We start from the raw sequence: 18,745 nt of genomic DNA, 5'->3' as shown, positions 1-18,745 counted from the left end.
TTTCTCAGAAATGGCCATTTTCTTAAGTTTTGTTTTTGCTCTTGCTGACCTTGGCTACGATATTATTATGGCAATCATTTTGTTTGCTTTCAATTTATTTTTTTTTTAATCTGTTATTGCTTAGGAATTGCTTTATCTTGTTGTGGCTAGGTTATTTCGAATCTTTTTGCGTATCTCCCTGTATGCTAGTGCATCTGACGTTTTTCTCACTCTACCCTCCTACACTTGCCTTCGTGTGCCCTTGTTTTGTCATTTACCTGTTTACTTCTTTTGATATGCCATATTGTACCGTACTACTCTTGGAAAGTCTACTACACTTTGATTACAGTATCAATAAGCACATTCATTATGGGGATAAAACGCTTTATAGCAGTTTCGCCAAGCAAACGAAGGTGCTGGAAAACATTTCTCTGATGAGTACCTACTTTTATAAAGAGTAGTCTGGTTTATAATTGCTTAAACCATCGCCATTATCCTCCTCGGTCGGCCAAGAAAAGCTTAAAACTAACTTAACAGACTTAAACCGCAATCTGAAAAGTTTGAACAGATCTTAAACCACAATAATAGCTTGGTAGTTTCTGGGATGTACACCAATAGGCTCTATCTACTGTATATCTGATACATAGATTCCAGGAAGACACTTCACAGCATGCAACACTATAGGAAATCACAGAAAAGGACATAAATGCCAACCCAAGTCACAGAACATCTATGTGACAAGACCACTGGTTCAGTCTTCTTAAATAACAGTTGACTGGCTCAGAACAATTAGAATCGAAAACGTCGTCTGTTATTCCCTACATTCATAATCTTTTTGGAAAGAATCCCGGCAAATGAAAATGAGAGAGGACAGTCACTAGCTTGGACACAGGTTGGTTAGCTGTTAAAGAACGAGAGTTTGCTGCACTCAATGACGCCTTTAAAAAGCACCAAGAGCCAGACGTAGACGTGAAGATAAATGCAAACAAGATTATGCTTAGTTCCAGCAACCCTAATGCCGAAATGAAGGTGAAACTCGAAAAACTTGATCGTTTTTTTCCTTGACTTAAAACCAGATGTGCTTTCCAGAACAGGACAGAAGGTTGACATGACTCTGAGGCCAATACATACACCCTTGGTTATCTAAAGCACAGGAAACTTAAAAGCCTTGACAGTAAATGTCAAAAAGAAACACAGGCCATGGAGACGAAGGGAAGGGCCAGACCTTCTCCGAGCCTTTGCAAGTTTAACCTGGAGCCTTGCGGTATCCACCTTCCTCCTGTCAAGACGGGGAGGCATTGCATAGGACTTTGTTGTGGATAGGCGTTTCTTTCTAGCATGTTCTCTTTACATCGCTGAAACACCATCTATCTTAAAAGATTGCGATGTATGTAAATTTCTATATTGCATTGTTCTCTTGACTGAGAGATCCAGAATCCCGCGAGGAATATTTGTGATATTACCACATATGGTTATAGGTTCGCCGCCTTTCAGTTGGTTTTCTCCACCTTGTGTTACGTTGATCGTTAAAGCAGCAGAAAATAACTTTGCGGCATGGTAGATATGGGTTATTTATATATTATTTTTTAAAACTTTTGTTTTATCAACAAATGAAGGACAACAATGAAGACTGGTCATGCCTCGTGAGGGTGGTCCTAAAATCTACCTTTATGTGACCTATGACATCAGGTGCAGGTGGTCAAGGCCGGGGGTCCTGTTATCTGGCTGTGAAGTGTAACGCTCTCTTACGTTCCGATATTCTTTAGTCGCATGTAGTCCATGTTTTTCATCGCATTTCAGTTGCTGTGGGCAGTGATAAGAGGGGTGGGGGGCTTGATAAGAAATGAACATGTTTTGTAGACACACTGCATGAGAGTACACTTATGCATAAACTACTCATTTTGACCTTTTTCTAAATTTAGTGCTGTTCGACTCGTAACTATATAGGTTTTTGAATTCTATATTAGTCTTACGAATATCTTCCTTGTTATCAATCTGAAAATAACTTTCTTAAACGTACTAATTTCTGGCATGATGATGATGATTGATGATGATGATTTTTGCATTTTGTCTGTGTTAGAATGATACTTATTTTTATTTAAGTCGTATCGAATTTAATCTAGGATAAAATTTTAAAAAGAGGAAAACAAGTAAACTTCACAGTTTGACTTACGTACGTGCCTGTCCGACGATGTCCACGGGCCGTACTTTGTCCACCCCTGACATATATCACTGATTAGTAGAATTATTCTGAGTGGGATTTGAATCACCCCGAAAGCACAGTGCAATGCCTTATTTTTAGTTCTTAAAGTTTTGTTTAATTTGTAACATTTTTGATCCGAACATGAGATTCTTGCCTTTGAGTGCCATATAGTGAAGTATAATCAAGGCTATGCAATACACATACAGTTCACGATAATTCCATGCTAAGAGTAAGGAAACGTGAGGAAGAGAGGGCGCATTTGTGCCATCAGTGACTAATGAACTCGATCTTAGCTCTTTTAGTACAATTGTACAATTTTTATTTGTATGTGTTATTATTTTTTACTGTCATACTGTAATCTATAGTTAGATGAGACACTGGAGCAATAATACTTTTTCTTTGTCTATATGGACTACTTCTTTTGTCATATGGGGATCAAGACTGGCGTGATCACGTTTGTTGATAACAATTAAAAGTTCATGGAAGTCGTACGTGGGGGTGCACTGTAACATTGCATAAGTACTCCGTTACTTCGCGAATGCACTTCAAAAAGATATATAACAATTTATAGGTCTCAGCTGCAGCTGTCTTTTCTCAATTACGTTTTCACAGTCTAACTTTAAGAGTAAGTCAATGGCATCTTTCAATTATATGTTATCTAAAACTGAAAGCATACTTTCATAACTGCAGTTATTTAGAAACTAAAATAAAAATAGTTTATTATAGAGTGTTAAATACTACATTATTGTATACGTCATTCAACAGGCAGAGCAGTATAGGTTAGCATTGCCACAACACTTATAGTAACGGGTCGTGCTATGTACGGCTATAAACGCCACCTTTCTGAAATTTTTATTCTTACAATTTTTACCAACAACGGATGACTGGAATCTTGACACTGCGTTCTGCAGATGATTACAAAGCCGTGTAGTTCTAATTGAAATAAGAATGTACAGGTATTAATTAGCCATAAAGTCACTCTCTGGCCGTACTCTACAACACCTTTGACTGGTCGGAAAGGACAAATAAAGCATCAAAAGTAAGTCTTTGAAAAAAGTGAAAGAACCGCGCAGTTTTGTAATTTCTGTAGTACCTGACAAGAACATTGCAACCATTTCTTTTTTCAATATTGAAGAATATGGATTCAAACTACTTTGGTTCGTCTTTCCGTTTTAATGTGTATTTTATTTATTTATTTTTTTCTATTTTTTTTTATAAATTTTGATTGGCGCATTTTAACCCCTGACCTTCACAAAACCTCGTGATTTCAAGATGGCGGACCACGCGGTGTTGCACAGCGGTATTTTCATCCTGTTTTACGATCATGGAACTCGGCAAATATCCACATAACTCCAGAAAATCTTATGTTTCCTCTTTTTATTGTGTACGTATTTCAGATTTCATTTTCTTTTTATATTTGTGCATAATTGTGCTGTAAATTTAATCCAAGGCTTACTTGGGGCATTGCAGACGACGTCTCGTGACTGAGCTAGTCCAAATTTATCGGTAGGGAGGTTTTGTTTTTGGCGTGTGTGTATAGTGGCGAGAGAAGTCTGTATATTCTAATTATATTATACTTATTATAATATCTTTATATGGCATAGTTCTCTGAATAGAAATTTAGTTTTAGTAAGGAGGTTTTGTCTTATTCAGGACATTCTCAAAATAGCCTACACCCTCTCCCCCCCCCATCAAAGGTTGTTGTAACTGGATGCACGGGGGTCAAAATTGACGGGCAAACGAAGTTGTTAGTGAGAAATACTATCTAAATGTGTCTGAAGGAAAAATTAAGGGAACCTAATATACTCGTAACGACATTCTGCCTTTTGCTTCCCAAAATGTTTCCTTAGTTCCAACTCTGTTTAGAACCGATGCTTGCACATGGATCTGCGCTCATTCCGCGAAACTTTCCCACATCTTTACAAAAACTTTTGGATACATTTTTTTTTCTTTAGTACCCTACAGTTTCTGTGTGGCTGCATACTTTTTGTCAATGTTTTTATTGATTGTTGTGCTGTACAAGTGCATCAGAAAAAAGACGCTCAACACGAGGGCGACTTGCCGCAGCTCGCTAGCATTTTAGTTTCTTACTCCTATTTTCTCATATCCATTGCTCAGTCAGCTTAGTTCATTTTTGATCTTGTACTTGCCTGTGGCGGTCTGGGGCCACCAACTGTATCTGCTGTTGTTGAGAAGTGTGTGGGAGAAAGAGAATGTGTGTGTGAGAGAGAGACACTATATTTCATTATGTACATTTATATAATCTCTTTTATATCATGTAAATGTATATATTATTGCTAGTATGGGGCACTATCTTGAATTATATTAATTATTATTTATTATATATTAATTATATATATTATATTTATTTCAGTGATGAAGACGATGCTGTACAGGAGATCAAAAGCATGCCTGGCATTAGACGATATGGAATAAATCGTTTGAAGGAAGCGGTTGCACCACTGATTGCCAAGGGTCTTAAATCAGTGCTTATCTTTGGAGTTCCAGGCAAAGTAGAGAAAGTGTGTGTTTTGCAGTACCCTTGAAGTTTGAATGTTTGAGCTTAAAGAGAACATCATCTTTTTGTGTCTTTCTGAATCATTGTACTGTGTTATCTTCTTCATTTACAACTGATTTGTTGTTTTGCAGAGAGTTGTTAGAAACATTAGTGAAAGAGCTAATTTATAAAGAAGTTCACAGAGCTACCATACGGAATCCATTTTTAATGTATACTCATTCCTTATAGAAACCCAGTATAAATTCTTTTGTTTAGAGGGTGGTATTCTGTTGTTGCAGAGTAATATTTTGTTGTTGCTGGTTAATCTTTCAGGATGGCAAAGGTTCAGCAGCAGATGATGAAGATGGTCCTGTAATTAAGTCTGTGAAAAAGCTGCATGAATGGTTCCCAGGTCTTCTAATAGCCTGTGATGTGTGCTTATGCCCATACACAGATCATGGTCACTGTGGTGTGTATAGACTTATTGTTTAGTTTTCCATAACTTAATTACTGTCTAAAAGCTGTGCATAAATCTTTCTTGAAAACAAACTGCTAAAGTAAAATATATTGGTTATTGTTTTTTTAACTTTTGTAGATTTTGTGGATAGTGTGCCTTCCAAAAGCAGTCTCTAATAATCTCAAGGTAGCTTTTATGCAATGAAAACATTTTTACTTTATTGTCGCATAAATCTATTGCTAGGTAGAAAACTTCAAAAGGTTCCAGAACCACCACTGGTCAACTCAGAGATTGTCTTCTAGTGTTTAATTCTCTGAAACCTGTGGAATTATTTCTCTACTTAGGTTCACAAATACAAAGGCCTGTTTTAAAGCATTCATTGTTTTTTTTTGGGTTTTTTTTTCATCCCTGTACAGGAATATTGCGGGAAAATGGCACCATTGACAATGAAGCAAGTATCCAACGATTGGCAGAAGTAGCTGTTGCATATGCCAAAGCAGGTACAATTTGAGAAAGTTTTTCAGTACAGTTAATATTAGATACGATTTATAACTGAGCTAATTTTTAAACTGAGTAATACTAAACTTTTAAAACTTTGTTTGGAATTTGTATTATTCTATGATCCAGATTTTGCTTGTTCAATGGTCAGGTTGTCAAGTCATTGCACCCTCGGACATGATGGATGGACGCATTGGTGCTATCAAAAAAGCTCTGTTCAAGAATGACATGGGAAACACTGTGTCTGTAATGAGTTACAGTGCCAAGTTTGCCTCTTCTTTCTATGGTCCTTTTCGGTACGCATATTTATCTCTTTTAATGCAGAAATAAACACTTTCAGGCTTAAGTTCCTTCTTAAATCTCTTCTCCATGTTCTTTAGTGTGAGAAAAAGTCTTTTTTTTTGTCCTTGTTTTTACCCTTTTTCGTCATTCAAATTTGTTACATATTTATTCTTTCCTGACTGTCGGCATTCTGTGAAAATAATTTGGGATAAGTTTTATAAAGTTCTGTGACCAATGGGTTTTAGTATCCTGTTTTGTTGGGTTTTTTTAATTGTTAGATTGAGCTGTGTTAACTGATGTACATATTGCATTTCAAGTGCACATTTAACCTGCTAGTTATGGGAAGATTTAATTCTGCATAAATAATGACAGTAAATGTTTCATGAGGTAAAAATACTTTTGAAATCTAATTTTAAGATGTCTTGTTCTTCATTTTGCATTTTTTTCCTGCACAGCGATGCTGCAAAAAGTGCACCAGCTTTTGGTGATCGCCGATGCTATCAGCTCCCTCCAGGTTCCATTGGCTTGGCTGAAAGAGCAGTGGTATGTGAAACCTTTCCAAGCAAGAAGAACTTTGATAAGCAGTTTTTTTTGCGTTAGAAAACACTGATAAAGATGATCTAATATTCTGTTATGTTCTTTATTGAAATTTAATTGACTAAAAATTTGGCATTCTGGCAGGATCGCGATGTGGCTGAGGGAGCAGACTTCTTAATGGTGAAGCCAGGCATTGCATATCTGGATGTTGTGAGATTGATTAAACAAAAGGTATTTTAGTTCAGTTTTGAGTGATGCAAATGTATCAAATTTTTCTATAGAGGTGCGTACAAGAAGGTTTTGTATTAAGAATTTTATAGCTTATGTGAATTTTAAAATTTAGCATACTTTGATGAAAATGGTTTGTGAAAAGTATTGTTTATAAAGCAAAACTTAATTTGAAACTGAAATAATATGGTTAATCAAAGAAGTGGTGATATTTTTTGGTGTTCTACAGTATCCAACTCATCCCCTTGCCATCTACCATGTGTCAGGAGAATATGCAATGCTGTATCATGCTGCTGCAGCTGGAGCATTTCAGCTGAAGGCTGCAGTAATGGAATCCCTTTATAGCATGCGCAGAGCAGGTTGGTTGTTCTTTTCCATTTTATTCTTGCTACAGAAATACTACAGGGCTGAGAAGGGAATGTTTTGCATGAATAACATGGGCATTAAGAGTCATTATAGCTTGAAAATGGGTCCTTCCATTCTCCCCGTTTATGGGCATGGTACAAAACTAAGTGAAGTGGGTAATTAAGACATTGCTAAAACACTCGCTTGTCACCAATATAGTCATAAGTTAGGATCCCAGGCTTACTCTTGGGGTGCGACATCTCGTCACAGAATTGGCAATCAAAAGCTCTTTTCTGGCATGCTGATGATGTCCTTCAGCAATCTCTTTTTGAATCAGAAATTTTGTACAAAGAACCTTCACTTTATCCATTTCTCACCGCCATATTCATCATGATGTTTTTTGCTAGGACTTGAAATTTAAAGTCTCTTCTGCTGCTAAACATGAAAAATACAAGGGGATTCTCATTCTGTTTCAGGGGTGGATATCCTCATCACGTACTTTACACCCGAAGTCCTGGACTGGTTGTGCGAAGAGCAGTCATAAATGATGAAATGCTCATAGTTTAGAGAAGAAAATGAATGCTGCTGAAGATAACATCTGTCAAGAGCTTACAAGAAGAGTTTATCTCCATTCAGAAGCACTACTGTGGTTTTTTAAAGTAAAGAGAAATACACTGATGCACAAGAAGCCCTTGCACTTTTTCTGATTATGCCATGCTTATATAAAATACTGCAGCTACAACTTAGTAGATGATAGGGGTATGATGGTCAGCTAGTGATTTTTTTATACGAATGTGTGCTATAAATATACATCTGATAATCATGGTATTTTCTATTCATGTTAACAGAGTGTATACTAGTTCCTTGTTGTGCCACAGCTATAGAGCTGTTGTGATATTTAATAAACTACCAACAAGCTTCAAGCATTACAGATGAAGGGTCTGTAGGAATAAATGTGACAATGTCTCAGGTTGATGTATGAAATAACAAAATACCCAAATAAGTATTATGTAGAACTACAATGGAATTAGTTACTTAGATGTTAATCTGTGGTGTGGAGGACTTGGCCTGCTGAACACTGACATTTTGTCATCACTTTCTGTTATTTGTAAAGCGCCTTGAGCTATACTTCCGAACATTATTATTAATCTAGAAATTTCATTTAAGTGGGTGGTGGGAGAAGACAAACATGTATTATCTATATTGTATTTTAGTTATGTATCAGTAGAATGGGAAAGGTGTAATTATTTTACACAATGTGTATCTTTTTTATCCAAAACTAAAGTTTTTTCATTCCTAGACTATGAAGAATGCATTCATAAACATTAGGTACATAAAACACTTTACAACTTGCCTATTCTAGTATAAGATTGTTAGATAATGAAATTTAAAAAAAAACAATCAGGTGTAGCTCTGGAGAGAATGTATTATGGTTAGATGGACTGATATACAATTGCATCTCATGCAAATATTAGAATCCTACATAAACATTGACATATTAGTCAAGCAAGTTTAATTCTCCATGGGATATAACAAGATATGTTTATGTAATCCCGCGGTTCTCAACCTGTGCAGACAAGGGGGGCATGAATGTGGTCATTTTTTTGAAAGTTTCTTATATCTTATATCAATATTAGGGAAATTAGCTGGCTAAGGGGGTCACGTGGACGTACCTTTTTTCGGCTTGGTGGGGGGGGCGCGTCATAAGTAAAAGGTTGAGAAACACAGATGTAATCCATCACCTGGATTGATATGTGAATTATGCTGTATACAGTTAACTAATAAAGGAAGTGATTTCCAACTGTAGTCTGGACTGGGATACTTTTATGATGAAAGGGTTAGCTTCTACAACATGTAATGAGTGCCTCATTAAACATTTACTACATAGTTAACTGCATGAAATGAGCGCAGTCTATTTTCTTGATGCTTTATTCTGTACAAGTGGTAATGTGGATTAATTAAGTTTACTTCAAATACTTGGTACATTGTTATTAATTTGTTGAGAATTTTCACAATATAACTAATAAATATGCTTATTTTGTCTATTGACGAAAATTCTTTCTATATTGATATAGAATTTTATAAGTGGTTTATTGCTGATTAATAAGTGACAGAACCTATTTTAATTTTACAGACTTATGACAACAAATAAATGATACTGATCTTGATGCAGGCTTATCATATTTTTTATTATCATTTGGCATTGTTACTTTTATCATTCATTTTTAAGTAGTTGTTTTTCAAAGCTGATTTAAGAAAGAACAACTAGGTCAACCTGATCGTTCTTAGATATTATATATAAACATATTTCATATACAAATGTCTTTCACATCTGTGTTCAGATCTGATTTTGTTGATGCTAAAAGACAGTAAATTTTTGTCCAAAAAAATCTTGGTCATTTGTTTCATTTAATATTGCTACAGCTCTTTAATCTACATATAGTATTTTTAAGTGTCTGAATTTACTTAGGTGTCCATTTTGAGGGTTAATTTCAGAAGGATTAGGTGTGCTTGTAGAGCTTTGGTAGAACTTTATTGTAAGCAAAAGAATGCAAATTATCCATCATGAACATCTTCACACTGTCACATCCAGATCCAGCAGGCACACTGTCCAAATTTTATGCTGGAATTAAATGAAACAATACAATTTGGGATACTCTGTTGCCTAGTGCCAACTGGAATAGGATTGAGAAGCTGGATGTTGGGTGGAGGTCTCCTCAGATCTGTGATTGGAAACTGGGACAAAGACTTGTTATAAAATACAACTTTCTTGCACGTAAAAACATGCCCAGAATCTGTTAGAAACATAAAGGATCTGACTTGTAAGAGTTATTTAAAAGATGCATGCACGGTGGAGTTTATGCTCAAATAAAATGATGAAAAGCTTTTACACAGCATCTTTTTCCACGTGTGAGTTTCGTGTGCTTGAACAAATGAGAACCAGTTCAAATCAGAGGTAGGGGTAGGAGGGAGACAGGGGAAAGACCACCAGCTACTGTAGGTATTCACATATGAGGTAAGTCCTGAAGCGTGTCGAAGGTGGTCACTACAATAGGAACATAACATTCCTGGCACGCAAGACAAATTAAAAAAATAAAAACAGCGGCACACATTCATGTCGATCAGGTCTGACGTTTGGCACATCCGAGAAGTCCGCGTAACCAGACCATAGCGACCGACTTGGCCAGTACAACTTAAGAAGTCCATGGGAGAGTTGTGTAGAATGGCCAACTTTGAGCTTACGGAAGACAATGCGAGCAGCGTTTTTTCTTAACTCCTGTCATGCCTGCAGCTAAGGACAACAATGTGGGAAGTTGCGGTAGTCCAGCCGGGACAGAACATATGCAGACATGAGCTATTTTGGATAGAAACAACGGTTAAAACACGGTCAGACTTAGATATTGAATTCTTTTAATAACAATAACAAATACAGATAGCTTTTTCGCACTTCAGTCTCATCTGAATCCTGAAATAGATAACAAATTCCAAACACCGAGCTCGTCAGATTTATTTCCCTTCGACTTCCCACAAATCCCTGACAGCGGAAATGGATGCCATGGCGGCGGATTTGGTAGCCGTTGAGGCATGTTTTTCTGATCGGTGAGAGCTCAAAGAACTTGTCTTGATCGCGAAAGTTTCACACCAAAAGCGGGCTAGCCTCGAAGGAATGGCAGTGAATTATAAAAGTATTGCATCAGTAATGTAAGTCTTTAAATTATTTTATTTCACGCTGTTTGTAAACAAACCAACCATGCCACTTGCTAGTAGTACTAGTAGTACTGTGGTCCTAGTTCCATGGTAAGAGAATCTGAATGCAATCATTTGTCTAATGAAGCGTCGAGTCATTTTTATGAGATAAACGTAGAACGGCGAATAGCATTCCTTAATTAAAAGGTTGTAATATCGGTTGAAATTATTATATGGTTTCATGTAAGTATCATTTAAGGAGACAGTGTAAAAACTGAATGGGGCCTTTTATTTCTTTATAGTATGTGTAATATAAAAACATAAACTATTGAATTTTAAATCTTCATTTCATTACTTATTACTGTTCATACATTTGACTTTTAGAAAAAAGTGTATGACACAAAGAAGACATATATTTCAGTCTGTTGTTCAATGTTTCCTTTTGTCCATGAAATGTTTATTGTGTTACACATTTCTCTACAGATTTTAGCTATAGAAAGTGCTGGCTTTTGGTGTAAATTCTGTTTCTGGCGTGGCAGTGATTGCACCAGAGGTTAAAATAAGGTTTTCAAAAAGTGACAAAACTGCATTTTATATGTCTGATTTCAGGTTTGCACACTGACAATCTGACCTGCCTGCATGAGGATTTCTTCTTACCAGAATGCATCCCAGCAAGAAGAAAGGCTGGGACCCTCATCTTGGATCAGGTAATTGAGATTTGTATTAATATCCTTGGTGTTTAAGTTGCTTTTTTTTTTTGAAAAGAAGTCTTCTGTAGTTTACATAAACAGATGCAATATAAAGTTGAAAAAGAGAAAACAACTGTGCAGAAAGCTTCTTGTTTTTCATAGTCCTTGTGAGTTTAGCCAAGATTTTTACTTTTCTGGGAAGGTGATTTCCTTTATTTCTGATGGGAAAAACTTGTTTCGGATAACGAAACAACTTTCCAGTATGGATTGTGTTCGCTAACCAAGGTTCCACTGTACTTATAGAATAGAAATGTGAAATTTGTGTGCATCTAATTACATAGCCATGGGTGTATAAACCAATATGAATATACATATAAATCAATGTAAACTATTTGACAATGAAAACATTTCAGGGCAATGTAGTGTCATTTAGATTCAAAGCTGTTTGGATCAGTTATTAAGGTAGATATTAAAATATGAATATTCTTAGCATTTCCTTATTCATTGACTTGTTAGAACCGTGTGGAATGGGGAATTGTACAAACTGATCTTCACATTCAGTGTAGAAAAGTAACAGCCACTTCCCCAGAATTCCTGGATAATCTTACTTGACAAATAGGATGGTGTTGTAGATCTGTTCATGGTTTTAGCTGTTACACGCAGACTTTATCAATTAGCAATAGTTGTTTTCTTTACCTTTTTTTTGATCAGACCCCAGACACCCAATTATACATATTTGCTCAATGGCAGAATGATATGTGGGCTTTACTTCTGGTATGCATGCACTTAACAAATCTGGTCTGCCTTTTGAATGTAATCTGACCTAGCATTGCCATGTTTGACACCATGTTCTTCAGTGACATTGCCAGTATAGCTCTTATCACATGGGGCAGGAATTGAAACATGGAAATCTAGTTAATCCAATGTAATCTCATAATGAATTTCTATTTAAGAGAGAGGAAAATAAATCTACCAATATGAGTTACTCCAGACTCCTTAAAAAGCTTGTCTGATAACAACAGTTTTGAATTTTGGATGCTAGAAATGAGATATTGCAGAGTTTTGACAGTGCTTTGAATGAGTTGACCTTTTGTCAGGACGTCTCTTTCTTGCAGATCAGAATTTCTCTTTTTTGCCAGTTCTGTTTGATTATTGCTGTACTGTCAGTGTGAATCGCAAGGAGGATGACCTGTTTCTAAAAGAAATGAATGGAAGATGTGAAATAGGTGCTAATAACATAAGTGCACAATAGGTAATGTTTGCTTAATTATGTTCCTTTGAAAATGTGTTGCTCTTCATTTTTGTTTTTTTTCCCCTTCTTCTCCCCTCTCCGTCCCATTCCATGTTGTGCTGTAGGAAGGGCTGCTTTTCTTTTTCTTTTTGTTATCAATTTGTAATATCAAATATCATGTTAAAGTCAAACTACATGTCAGCCATAATATACGTAATCTTTGTATTGATTTTGGGGCTAACTGTGCTTTAACAATAGGCAGAATGTTGTGTGCAAATATTTTATGAATGAAGGAGGGCTGAAATATTTTTGTATATTTATTTGTATTGACCTTTTTGTAATTACAAAGCATACAACTAAATGAATGCATAAATAATCAACATTTGAGATGATAATGTAAACATAGGCATAACATTTCTCAGAGAGAATCTAAAATAAATAGCTGTTTAAAAAAAACAGTTTACAATGTACTCCAGTCCTTAGTGTGAATAAGTATAGTCATCAGACTGATAAACTTCATTGACTGATGTCAATATGAAATGCTTGGTCATATATCATGAACAAAATATGAAGGGTTTTTTTTCCAAATTAGCAGAAAGTTGTACTTTTTTGTGTTTTGAGATTTCAGGGGAGATTTCTTTCAAAATCAGGTTTTGATTCATGCATTTAGAAGAGGATGACATAGAAAGCTTTTATTTTTTTTTTTTTAGGGGTGGTAGAATAAAGAAAGGCCTCTAAGTTTCAGCTATCTATTTTGACTGTGCAACCACGGGCATGATTATACTTTCTGTTCTTTCACCCCATCTTCCTTAATCAACTGAAATACATTATAGTGCTTGGTCCTGAATGGCATGGCAGGTTTGTTTATGGTTCATGGTCTGGCATTAACAGCAAAGAGGGCTCAATAAAAGAAGGTTCTCTAGCAGTAATTTGCAACTTAACTGTCAACTAAAAATGGCCCTTGCTGCTTCCAGACAGTTTGAACGACACTTTTGAGTTTGCAGTTGAAAAGGAAATTCAGTACTTTCTTTTTTGTCGTGTGAAAGAACTCCCCATTTATGAGCAGCGAAACCTTGAACACAAAGTTACACCCTTCAATGTGCTCTCCCTAGCCACATTTTCAGGCTGCTAGCAATGGTTTTGTAATTTTGTTCCCCCTTGTAAAGGTTTGAACGAGAAACGTATGAGATAAAGGTTCTCATTCTAAAGCTGTGATCATTTTGAGATTTGCAAGTCAGATAATTCTCCTAGGCATGTTTACCACAGGTGTCAGATGGAAATGAATACCAGTTGCATTCCAGACTACCAAATTTAGTGCCAGGTGGCAATGAAAGTCATACCTACATCCCCTCTGTCTTGGGCTCACATACAAACTTAGAGGTTACTGATAATCACCTGCGAAACTGCTTATCACAATGTGGAGTAATTCAGCCTATCATTCAAATTCAGCATAAGTTGAACATTAAACAGTTGAAACCTTCTGATATCTTGTATATTGTTGCACTGCTGTAGATGTGACATTGTTACCATCAGTCTTTGTGCATGTCAGTCATGGACAACCAAAGTCTGCTTCTCTTCATCTTCATTCAGACATGCATTAACACTTGCATATGGTGTCTTGAGTTACATTCACTATATAATTTGTGTCTGCTACGATTCATGTCTTTCAAAGTTTCTACTACACCATGATTGAATAACCTTTGGGTTTTCCTGTTGATACGTATTTTGCATAATTGTTGATAAGTTTGGTCTGTGTTTGAAGGTGTGCCTTTCATTTTGAATCTATATTTTAATACCACTTGTTTTGTAAAGGGCAGTTAAGTAAAGTACTATATAAATCTGCTTTTTTAAAACATAGATTTAGAAACATTGTCCAATAGCTTGGATTTCTCTTTTCTTTATCTTAAGTATTTGCAGTACATACAGACACCTAGATTGGCTCAAGTGTATGCCGCATGTAATCTGTATATGACAATATAGTTGATTATGAGTTAGAAAATACTGGTGAGTTGTGATCATATATGGACACATGCATATCCAAACTTATGGTTTGTTGATTTTTGTTTGTTTGAAGACAACTACTAAATGTATGGCGACTCTAAAGTAAAAACCTTTGCGGAGGAGACGCGACTTTCAGATGACCTTAGCTTGTGGCGAGAAACCCACTTGCAAGCTCTGTGGCAGATGAAAAGGATAATTTATTTTCTTGAACAATAAACTGCAGACATACAGTTCCACTAGACAAGTGAAGTCGGCGAACTCACTGTAGATGTAGGCATTTGGGGCATAAGAAATGGTTCTTTGAGAGGTAGAGAATTGATCTCCCGGCCAAGATTTAAAAAAAAAAAGGTTCAGATTGAGTAGTGATGGTGGTACACGTAGTACACGTACGATTGCACAGTTACAAAACTGATTAAACTAGCAAACCCACTCCCATATTGTTATATATATATGTATGTGTGTATATAAGATATATGTGATGTTGTGGCTTGCATATCTCGAGGGTAAAATTGGCACGTAAATACTAATGTGTGGAGATCCTTATTCGAACCTTTGATTACTGTACCGTCAGAGTGCGGACTTACCGAACAAATGGCTCTAAATCCCGAGGAGATAAAGTATGAGCCCTACATTGCCTTTCATTCTTCTTAGCTTATGCCTGTACTTGGGAACCTTCCAATTGTCGGTTGATGCTCATTGTAGATCTGCTTTTTCATGTGGTTTTGCTGACATTCTGGGAGTCAAAATCGTTGTAATTTCAAAAAAAAAAAAAAAAAAAAAAAAAACAACTACGGAAGAAATTACATCTTCTAACTTGAAAAAAATAAATCCCAAAACGAGAATTGAAATCAGTAGCCCGGCTATGTGACCAATTTTTACATAGGATACTTTAACTCATGGATAGGAGGTGCGGTCTTTGTCCAGCCAAAAAGGCTGTTGAGATCCCTAACGTGGGAAGCAACCGACAGTGAATTATATGGCAGTCAGTGAAGAATTCTCAGTAGCCGTTGAGGGTTTGAATGTCTCCATGGTAACTTAATGGAAAGAGGAAAGGAATCCGAGTCGGCTGCTAGATGTAGGCATGAATCTGTATCCCCTGGATGGCTCGCAGACGATTTTTTTTTTTAAGTGAACTCTTAGAACGAGGCTATTGACAGAACAGCTTCCAGTTTAGCGAACGACGACAATGTCATGTCAGCAGAGTCTGTGAGAGTGACAACAATAAATAAACAGCCAGGAGGTGGCTTACACTGTTTCGTAGAAGCATGCCACTGTGCAAATGTCAAATGTTTCGGTGTAAGTGTTTTTACCTTCCGCGGGCAGGTATGTAGAAAGAGCAAGGCGAGTGGCGAGCGGCTTCCATTCATGCTAGAGGCCATTCAGACAAAAGTTTCAATCTATCGAGAGCCAAGAATTGTTCAGTGCACTTTGAAGAAGAATGCATAAAAAAAAAATAATCTTATTGTTTGCTCGCTTATTCGCCTCTTACTCTCCTCCTCTTTCCTGTACATGCATTTAGTTTGTGACTAAGGCTTATAAAACTGTCCTTTTCACATAACCGAAGATATGGCCAAACAAAAACAAAGTTATGTATTACATTCACGCCAAGAAAAAGTCTGTCAATTTGCTCGCCGAGACTAGCAGCGGAGAGGCCGAGCATACAGTCAGCCATCCACCTATACACGTCCGTGATGTAGATGATAGCTGAGCTGAGTGTGGGAAATAATTCTTAGACTAAAAAGTTTCATCGGAATCAGTTTCTGTGTTACACGTACACTATTTATTTATAAGTACGCTTAATATCGCTTTGCTTAATGAGCATTAAAGGACAACACGAGTTCATTATGATTGGGTTAAGTTAATGTACTGGCGTTTGTTGCCATTATCTTTAGGATTTCCTAAATGAGTACAAACTATAAACTCCATCTGAGTGTCAAAAAGAACATTTAGCAACAACGCATTGTGTCTTGGTCTGTTTTCTGTTACCGAGGATTGCATCTTTCCTCTTCAAATTCAGCTCATGCAGATGGCGCTAGTTTTAGAAATACTACCTTTTCGCCATTTCCTGTTTTCTCGACAAATCCGGGTGTGATAAAGAGAACAACATCAATATAATATTTCTTATGCCTCTTCGTCATAATATACCACCAGAATATGTTTTTATGATACTTTATGCTCTATTTCCAGCGATTTTCGCTCAGCGCTTGTGTTATCCTTTAAGCACATTCATTAGGCCAGATGTGATTTCCTGCCATTATGGGCCTTCTTAGCTAGACGCGTATGTCGCTGTGTTAAGCAGATGTTTACATAATGATCGTATAAATTTTGCCAGTCAACTGTTTGCTCTCAAGGCAGCTTCACACGATTCGATCTTCAAAGGAAAAAAAAATTAAAAACATCGTTGGTGCCATTTCATCGGTTAAAGAACAAAAGAAGACTAAGATTTTTTCACATTTTCATGGAAGAAAATTTGTGATTTGTGGAGAGGAAGAGCGGTTGGGGTAGCTCTTGACTAACTTTAAAAAATTTGTTCAGTCGCGCCGTGTGAACCGGGCTTAAGCTATTGGCTGGATCGCAAACCACTGACCGCTTCCAGTTCGTTTTTGTACAAAGGAGAATCACTTAAATGATGGTCTGATAGGAACACTGTTGCTGGCGGCTCTGGAAGAAGGAGGAGCAGGCGGCCTAGCATTGGCAATCTCGCTGGGCAGGAGGGTGACATTGGATTTCCATGGAGACCGTCGTGACAACATTTTCCAAATGTTTGGTAATAAGCATGTGAACTTACATCCTACTCTGTGCCCCCTCCCACACCAATCTCTTCTGTACGTACAGGTCTACGAGTATAAAATTCTTGTAAAACCTTTAATTATAGGTTCATGACAGCAGGGTTTCAACGGATGTCATACACCAGGCGCAAGAAAATTGACCTGTAAGTTATGGCTTTTGGACAGGGACATTCTACCACGTCTTTTCTCGTACCCGTTTGCAGTGTCCTAATTTTTTTCTCTTCTTCTAGTCTGGTATTATTCCATAATGGAGTTAGAAAGGTGACGTGGAGACTAGCCAGTTCAACACCACCGTTGACAGAGATTCCGTGAGAGCGACATGTCGTCGGTAACCTGGCACGCGGAGACCCGACCTACACAGTTTTTCTCCCCGTGTTTTTTTTTTTCCCTCGTTTTTTATTCTTTTCTTCCTCTCCCCTTTAAAGGGAAACGTTTTATTGTCAGGGCTTCTCGTGTCGAACACATTCCCTGACTTATTGAGCGCCCTCAAAGTTATGGGCTTTCGAGCGTTGCCCAGATCCCTCAGCGCCGAGATTGGACGGACCCTGCGATACGCACACGGTGTCTAGGCAAATCTCCCTCTTTCGAGTGGGAAAGGTAAGATTGATTTATGCCAGTGACTTCACTCTCGCTGATTCGGACTGCTTTTACGTTGTCTTGTCCTTTATAAAAAAAATAAAAACTACTTTCGTAGTTTAGAGGTTACGGCGAGCAGGAATTTTATCGGAAGCCGTTCTGTGGTCTTCCCGTTCTGTACCACTTGACCTCCTGGCAACTTACACCCTTTTCCCTTGCACAAAAAATTCCACTGAAGAGTGCCTGTTTGCAGCTGTATATATTCGTTCTGGAACTGACCGTCACCGATACCGTGTAGTTCGCTGCAAGAATCGCGCAAGAGTAGAGCAGCACGTCGTCAGTCTTCCGGTCGACCATTTGCTTCAGGAACGGGATTGAATTAACAAAAGGAGAAAGTGTTTGTTTTGTTTGTTTGTTTTTTATCAACACAAGGTAAAATCTCGCCCGAGCAACAAGTGCCTGAGGTCAAAGGAAAAGGCTACACGTGCTGTCGGGGAGCTGTTGCTATGAAATGGCGCTGATTTAATGGCGGGCGTGCAGTTTAATTACGTCATGCTTTTGTCACGTCGGCTTGAAGCGCAATATTCGCCCCGTACAAGAGAGCTTAAGATCTCGTTGCTATTTCTTACCAAACCTTTTATTTTTTTTTATTGCAATATTATGTTCTGATAACATAGCTATATATCGTTTCTCACCTCTTCAAAAAAGGGGGAGAGGGGGACAAAGCTGTCCTTTATGCCGATAGG

The 18,745-nt window shown here is 37.2% G+C and overlaps 2 protein-coding genes across 3 annotated transcripts in view; both read left to right on the top strand.

Annotated features, from left to right (window-relative positions):
* The first annotated feature begins 3,454 nt into the window (after positions 1-3,454).
* On the top strand, positions 3,455-9,416 carry LOC112574894 (delta-aminolevulinic acid dehydratase-like). The gene is given in 10 exon segments (XM_025256256.1): positions 3,455-3,485; positions 3,488-3,566; positions 4,557-4,704; positions 5,013-5,148; positions 5,553-5,636; positions 5,786-5,930; positions 6,372-6,459; positions 6,598-6,684; positions 6,911-7,040; positions 7,503-9,416. Coding segments are annotated over 10 exon segments (996 nt in total). The 3' UTR covers positions 7,571-9,416.
* Positions 9,417-10,234: 818 nt separating this feature from the next.
* Positions 10,235-18,745, top strand: part of LOC112574895 — a 41,436-nt gene continuing 32,925 nt past the window's right edge. The window contains exons 1-2 of one of the 2 annotated variants that reach the window (XM_025256257.1): positions 10,235-10,728; positions 11,323-11,420. In XM_025256257.1, the coding sequence (XP_025112042.1) occupies positions 11,375-11,420 (46 nt within the window). In that variant the 5' untranslated portion in view covers positions 10,235-10,728; positions 11,323-11,374. Of the gene's footprint in view, positions 10,729-11,322; positions 11,421-18,745 lie in introns of those variants that run through there. The other variant, XM_025256258.1, reaches the window with a different exon arrangement.

Source organism: Pomacea canaliculata, linkage group LG11 (assembly GCF_003073045.1).
Source record: "Pomacea canaliculata isolate SZHN2017 linkage group LG11, ASM307304v1, whole genome shotgun sequence".
In the NCBI taxonomy this organism is placed as follows: Eukaryota; Metazoa; Mollusca; class Gastropoda; order Architaenioglossa; family Ampullariidae; genus Pomacea; species Pomacea canaliculata.
The sequence above is the reverse complement of the archived record's forward strand: the minus strand, read 5'-3'. Positions and strand labels throughout refer to the sequence as shown.